The 8,214-nt window shown below is 32.7% G+C and overlaps 1 protein-coding gene across 1 annotated transcript; it reads left to right on the forward strand.

Moving 5' to 3' along the window:
- Window positions 1-5,303: 5,303 nt before the first annotated feature.
- Window positions 5,304-7,761, forward strand: LOC139901834 (uncharacterized). Its single transcript, XM_071884507.1, has 5 exons — window positions 5,304-5,941; window positions 6,052-6,481; window positions 6,798-7,066; window positions 7,160-7,259; window positions 7,336-7,761. Exons 1-5 carry the CDS (start codon window positions 5,304-5,306, stop codon window positions 7,759-7,761), a joined length of 1,863 nt encoding a protein of 620 aa, XP_071740608.1.
- Window positions 7,762-8,214: the final 453 nt, after the last annotated feature.

Below are 8,214 nucleotides of genomic sequence, written 5' to 3' on the forward strand. Positions count from 1 at the left end.
GGATACATGGAGACCCTTAAAAACGTGATAAAGGGTTCCATGACAAGATTTTTAAGTTTGTTATTTTGTTAATTAGTCAAGCAATCATCCAAAAGTAATTACCTTATACATAAGGCATTGAACAAGGGCTGGTTGGTGGTGATTTGATGTGTATATACCAATAGTAAATACGTATAGAAGCTAGGTATGATACGAGTACATGTACTCTAGATATACGTATAGAAATTTTGTGAAAAATGGAATGAGAATTCAAATATAGCTATCTTTTGTGAATATACTTATATTGTTTTATGTATTTAAGTCTTTAAAAGTGATTAAATACATTACATATACGATATATGTATAAACATTATAGGTTATAAGTATTTATGTCAAATAACGTTACGTATGGTTATTGTTTTGAAAACTTAAGTTAGTAGTTTCAAAATATACTTATAACTTATTGTTATTAATACAAAATGAGATATTAAAACATCCTTAGATCATGTTAAATATGTATATATACATATATATACACAAACGTATAATTATCATATATTGTATAGTTCGTGATATCATCGGTCAAACTAGACGGTCAATCGTTGTGTAAAACTCTCTTTGAAAACATAAGTCTCAACAATTTGAATTGCTTATCATGTTGGTAAGGTTTAATTTATATAAATATTAATCTTATAAGTATAGAACGATCGAAAAAGTGTGGGTCATTACAACAATGTAATTTATCTGCATGGTATTTTCTAAAATTAGGGTTTTTCGTGTTTTTAGTACCAAGGGTTCATGTGTTTAGGTTAAACATAAACTTTAGTATTACAGTAACATTATATCACATCTATATCATATGGGTTTCACAAAGGTATCTATCCATAAGTTGTTTAGCATTATGTTTTCTGTTGTTCAACAACTGTAATTTTAGTATGTCGCTTTGTATTTTCAGCAATACTGGAATACTTTTATTAGGTAAATGTATAATTGTGAAATGTTTATTAGATTTCTACATTTTCTTGTATGTAAATACCTTTAGTTATTATGTTGATCTAATGGTTGAACTTAGTACATGTAACACTTTTTTCTTCCCAACACTGACATATTAATTTTATTGTTATATGGTGATATTACACATCAGCAAAAAACATGAGAAACTATGGTGGGCCACCTTCGTTTGTTCACGTCATCAATCCCCAAGACACTAAACAACTGGTAATTATTTTTAATTCACTAATAATAGATATATAGGTAATTACGTATTATATGCATTGCAGATTTCTCCTTTTTGGTTATTGTATAATCGTTAAATATTTTGTACAGATGTTGCCAACAGATTTTATCAATAGGCTATTTCCTAAATCTTGGTCTTCAAGGAACATATCTGTTTACAGTAACACGGATTTAATCAAATTGAAAATTGTCAACACGGGTGAAAGGGGTTTCATAACAACCGGGTGGTCTAAGATTATGCAACAACTCAATTTAAGCTATGGTCATACAATATGCTTCACTGCCATTGAGGTTACTAAATGGGATTTGGTGGTTTATGGACGTGATATGTGCCAAACAAACTATTTCGATCAAGCACTACTCAACAACCCTACTGGATTTCATCTTAAGCTGTTCAACCGTTCTCCATACCGGCGATACCCTTCTTTCATCAAACCCATAACTGATTCCGAGCTTACAGAACTGGTATTCTCATTTGATCTACATACCTCATATTTAATTCTAATTGCTATTAAAATAATATTAGTTTAAAATAGAAGGATATTGCTTTACATGATTACAGCACTTGCCTGAACAATGGTCCTGTTGCTATTCTCTGCCTGAATTCCAAACAACCAACGTTTTCATAAACTCACTTGGATGCTATAGAGTAAAGGTAGAGGTTCAGTTAGGCCCATCTAATGAAATGGTGTTTACAGCTGGGTGGAAACAAGTTATGGAAGATCTTATGCTTAAAACTGATGATTGTTTAATTATGTATAAAATTGATGATATCAACTTTCATATGGTCATGTACGGTTATGATGGGTGTGAGTGGATAACTCCAGACATAAAATGCGTGGTGGAGATACAAACAGCTGCAAACAAATCAACCTCAAGTGTTTATAATATTACTGAAACTGATGAAGAAATGAAACAAGAACCTGATGTCGAGTCTGACGACATAACAGTTTTTTTTTGGTGCCATATGGACGTTACTTGGTATGCTTCTTACACTCTCTTATGGTATTAAATTTCAATATTATATGCTCACAATATATAACACAACTTTAGATTTAATGCATTTTACTTTCCAATTGTACTTTCATTTTTCGTAGGAATTCCCGTCTGCATTTGTTGGTCTTCGTGGAGTAAACGACGGTTGTACTGTCATTTACAGAAATGCTCAAGGTGACCTATTTCATTGGTATGCTAAAGAAGATAAAACCAAGAATCTGCCAAATCGCTACGTGTACGGTGGTTGGCTCAAATTTGTAGGAGATAATAATTTAAACCCGCGTGATGTGTGTGAAGTTGTATGGAAAGGTGACATCGGTGAGTTCCAACTGGTTGGTGTTAGAAAACATACTTGGATGTAACCCGTTTAATCTACACTAGATGCAGAATGTTGTGCTAGCTATATTGTGTATTTGTGTTATGATACAATCGGCAACGTTGTTAAGATTACTTGATTAAACTACCGTATATGTAATTAAGCGTTGCTTAACATGTATGTAATTAAATATCGAACTTTATTGCAAACTACCGTCTATTGATAACAACTGGCTATCCTTTATTGCATATTAAACAATGTAAAACATATCATATTCCAGGCACCACTCAACCAAAATTGTTAAAGTACTATAATGACCAATTTAACCTTTGAGGATAATTTTACCATTAAATGATAATTTTACCGGTTTGATGATATTTTAAACTCATAATGCCTAATTTACCCTTATATGCCGAAAATTTGAAAAACCTCATAGTAACTAAATAATTACCATTTCTTGATAATTTAATAACCTCATAATTAACAATATACTATTAGATGATAATTTAACGTATAAAGTTGTTAGGTTTAGTTTACTGGTTTCGAGCGATGTCCGGGATTGCCTATTGTATTTTGTTTCTTCTTATTTATCTTATCGAGGAAAAGATCCTGTTATAAAGATCCTTGTTTAGCTAGCGGGATAAATATGAAGTTCATATACGTATCTAAAAGGAATTAACTACAAATATGACCAAATATACATAGCATAATACTTGATTATACTATATAATACTTGATTATAAATTTAGTAACTAATGACCAAATTACCCTTTGATTATGATTTCACCATATAATGATGATTTCACCTTAAACCATAAAACTGCACATTATACTTACGGGCAGTGTACTCGATCGTGCAATAGTATATGAAAGGGTAAATGTCGGTTATTATTGGATTATAAAATGATTGTGCATTGACGTTCTCATCGAATCATGGAGCCCATAGAAGGTAACCTCTGGTGGCTTATAGGAAAATCTGAAGAACCGACCTCAAATGAGCTAATATATACATGAGATATCTCATGCAATTTCGATATTGGAGTTACCCATTTACCATTTGATGATAATTTTTCCATTTAATGACAATTTTACCCTTTTATGATAATCGCCTCATAATACCTATTTTAGTCTTAGATTTCAATTTGATCACCTTATAATTACCAATTGTATAGTTCATTCATAATTGATGAATATGTAAATGTTCATAATCATAACTAAGCAAAGTTATAATTAAATTGATCTGTATATGTATAATTATAATACGATGATATGATATGTATATTAAATATTAATATATGATTAATATGAATGATAAGTTAATAGTATGTATTTTTTACTAATTATATTTTTCAAACATACAAATGGAAATTATAGGATAATATAATAAAATTATATTGTCACAAATATTATCTGCTAATAAAAAGGAAATAAACCAACTTATTTTAAGAAGTTACGTGACTTATTGGTACGTGAGTTGGAACCGATATATAATTTTTTTAATTTTTTTTATCGATATTCATTGTGTTTTACTGGGCGTTACAGATCTATATTCTGTTTCTACGTGAGTTGGAAAGAAACCAAGAGAAGCTATCACTTACGGAATTATTCCATCCAGAAATCCAATTTACATGGTTACTTTGTGTCTCTGTTTAACTTATTTTGTTTAATGTCAAATAGATTACACATGTATATGTATATTTATTTGTATTATGTATAGAATGATGATTAATGAATATGTTCATGTAGATTTTTGTATGTATGAATATATGAATGAATGTTTAATCAATATTATGTGATATTACATATATACATCAATTAATATTTGTGAATGTTGTTTAATGAATATCTGATCAACTAGTCTAGTGTTCAATGAATATTTTGTTAAAAATTTGTGACTATTTTTTTAATTCAGGTGTAGCATGGCAACGAGTTGGATGAGTTGCTCAAGAGCATCGAAACCATACCAAGAAGGTCTTGTTAATTATCTTGATCACATGTTTTCTACTAAAGGTAAAAATGGTGAGATATTATGTCCGTGTGTAAAATGTGGTAATCAGATGTGGGTGGGTCGTGCAGCTGCTAAAAATCATTTGATTCTTGATGGTTTTTATAAAGGTTATAAGTTTGAACCTTATGTGTCTAAAACAAAATATGATCCTATGTTGGATACCGAAGGAACTGAATTTGAAGATAACATGCAAGGAATGCTGAATGACTACTTCCATGAATTTGATGATAACAGCCAAGAAACTGAATTTGATGATAACAGCCACGAAAAGGAAACTGATAATATACCACACATACATGAGAAAAGGTTTTATAATAGATTGGAAGATGTTGTGAAAGAACTATACCCTGGGTGTAAAAAGTTCTCAGCTCTTTCCTTTATTGTTAGGCTATATTATATCAAGTGTATTGGTAAATGTAGTGACAAGGCTTTTGAGATGATGCTTGATCTTTTAAGAGTGGCCTTCCCAGATGCATCCATACCAAAGTCAACATATGAACTAAAGAAGATAATAAGTGACTTTGGACTTGGTTATCAAGAAATTGATGCTTGTCCTAATGATTGTATGTTGTACTGGAAAGATAAAAAGGACAAAACAGAATGTGATGTATGTAAAATGTCAAGGTGTACGAATGATAAAGAAAAGAAGAAAGGAGTAAAGATTTTGCGTTATTTTCTGCTCATACCACGGTTGCAAAGGTTATATATGACACCTGAATCTGCTGCGGCCATGAGATGGCATACAGATAGTCGCACTAAAGATGGTTTATGAGACATCCGGCAGATTCACCAGCTTGGAAAACAATCGATCATACCTATCCTGATTTTGCTAGGGAACTTCGGAATGTCAGGCTTGGGTTAGCGAGTGATGGGTTTAACCCTTTTGGAAACATGAATGTTTCACATAGTATATGGCCTGTTGTTTTGATGCCATATAATCTGCCTCCATGGATGTGCATGAAAAAACCTTATTTATTTTTAACTTTACTTATACCTGGCCCATTGGCTCCAGGTAATAATATAGATGTCTATCTACAACCTTTAATTGAGGAGTTAAAGGAGTTGTGGGAAACTGAAGTAGAGACTTATGACGCATCAACAAAGAACACCTTTAATATGCGGGCTAGTTTGTTATGGACAATAAGCGACTTTCCTACATATGCGAATTTATCGGGTTGGAGCACCAAAGGTAAATATGCCTGTCCCGTATGTCATAAGCATACCAAATCAACACGATTAAAGCACTGCTCGAAACATATATACATGGCACATCGTCTATGGTTGGAAATTTTGCATCCTTTTCGGGAAAAAAAATCTTTTGATGACACGGAAGAATTTGAAATTCAACCCCGAGGCTTAACAGGGGAACAAGTTCTAGGTCAGCTCCAGGGTATTCGAGAATTCAAGTTTAGAAAACTTGTGAAGACTAACCCTACCCTACCATACAACTGGAAGAAAAGAAGTATTTTTTTTGATTTACCATATTGGAAAGATAACTTAATACGTCACAATTTAGATGTCATGCATACAGAAAAAAAAACGTTTGTGACAGTGTCCTTGGATCGCTACTGAATCTTGATGGAAAAAACAAAGATCATTTAAAATCACGTCGTGATTTAGAAGAAATGAAAATCAGATCCGAGCTTCACCCTACACCCCTTCCAAATGGAAAAGTGTATCTGCCGCCTGCATGTTTCACAATGGATAAAAAAGAGAAAGAACTATTTTGTGAGGTTCTTATGGGGGTGAAAGTACCAGATGGATATTCAGCTAATATCTCAAGGTGCGTTCAACAAAAACCCCCAAAACTGTCGGGACTTAAAAGCCACGATAATCATATTTTGATGCAGCATCTGCTTCCAGTTGCTGTACGAAATGTATTACCTAAGAAAGTGCGTTCTGTTGTGATGAACCTATGTCGATACTACAGACAACTATGCTCAAAGGTTCTAAATCCTTATGATTTAGTTCAAATGTAAAATGACATTGGAAAAATACTTTGCGAGCTATAAATTATTTTTCCTCTATCATTCTTTGACATCATGATTCATCTTTCAGTTCATCTTACTACTGAAGTCAAACAAGGGGGACCAGTCCATTACCGATGGATGTATCCAATAGAAAGGTGTGCATTTATAAATTGGTGATTACTATATTGATGTAATTTTTTTTTTTTTTAATATTTTTATTGCTAACATGATCATACATACTTGCTTATCACCCAAGTATTTAGGTACCTTAAAATCATACGTGCAAAATAAGGCTAAACCCGAAGGATCAATTGCCAAAGGATATTTAGCTGAGGAGTGTTTGGCATTTTGTTCACTGTACTTATCCAGTGATGTCGAGACGATACATAATAAGAAAAGTAGAAACTACGATGACGGTGGTAACGAGGATGTCTTACCTATATTTTCAATGCCTGGTAGACCCATTGGTGCTACAGTGGAAACACGGCTAGACCTTGAGACCTTGGATAAAGCACATTCCTATGTGTTGTTCAATTGTAGCGAATTAGATTCTTTTAGAACGTGAGTAACATTATTAAATATTGTTTAATTCACATTTATATTATTTTCTCAATTGACCTTACACGCTGTCATCATCATATTTATACAATGCAGAGAACATCTACAAATTTTACGTGATCAGAATAGAAAATTATGTAAGCAGCAACTGGAGCGCTTGCATAGTCAGACTTTTCGCTCGTGGTTTGCCAAACGTGTAAGGACTAATCTTTTCAAACCCTCTAACAATTGGTAAGTAGCGGATCTTTTAAAAATATGTTGCACAATTTCAGGTTACACATCTGGATAAGATAGGGGATAATATCATTACAGATGACCTTAGGCACTTGTCAAATGGCCCATGTGAATTTGTCAAAACATATAAAGGATTTATCGTAAATGGTTACCGTTTTCACATAAAAGATGTTGAAAGGAAAAGAAAAACCCAGAATAGTGGTGTTATTCTTGAGGCCATGACAAAAAGCTTCTCGAGCACTAGAGTTAACAATCCTGTCACTGGAGATGTAACATACTATGGGGTTATAAAAGAGATAATTGAGCTGCAGTATTCTGTTGAGAATAAAATAGTTTTGTTCCGCTGTGATTGGATTTCTAATGGTTCAAGGAAAAAAGTTGATGAGAATGGATTTACTCTACTCAATTTTGTAGGTGTGAAGCCTGATAAAGAGCCCTACATATTAGCAAGTCAAGCACAATAGGTGTTTTATGTCAAAGATCGTGTTCACAAGGGATGGAAGATTGTTATCAAGACAACGCCTAAGGATTCATATGAAATGGATGAGCAAACAAATGTTGACGTCGAAATGCTTTTACAAAGTGCAACGTCTACGGGTCCTGATAAAGATGTGGATGTGGATATTGAGATGGTTAGAAGGGATTTAGAGGGGACTGTTGTTGAAAATACTAACTTACAAAGTGAAACACTTGACGAAGATGTTGCTGATGAGGCTTCATGATATGGACTGTCGTCTATATTGTTTTTCACTTTGTGTCAGTTGGTTAAAACAGATTTTGTGTTGTAATTTTCTATATGGTAGAATATTACATGTATTTACTCATACATGCTATTTTAACTGATGCGTATTGGGCATGATTGTCCAGAATAAATACTTCTCTATTAGTTGTTATTTTGACAGACTTTGTTAAAACAG

Source organism: Rutidosis leptorrhynchoides, chromosome 3, assembly GCF_046630445.1.
Source record: "Rutidosis leptorrhynchoides isolate AG116_Rl617_1_P2 chromosome 3, CSIRO_AGI_Rlap_v1, whole genome shotgun sequence".
In the NCBI taxonomy this organism is placed as follows: domain Eukaryota; kingdom Viridiplantae; phylum Streptophyta; class Magnoliopsida; order Asterales; family Asteraceae; genus Rutidosis; species Rutidosis leptorrhynchoides.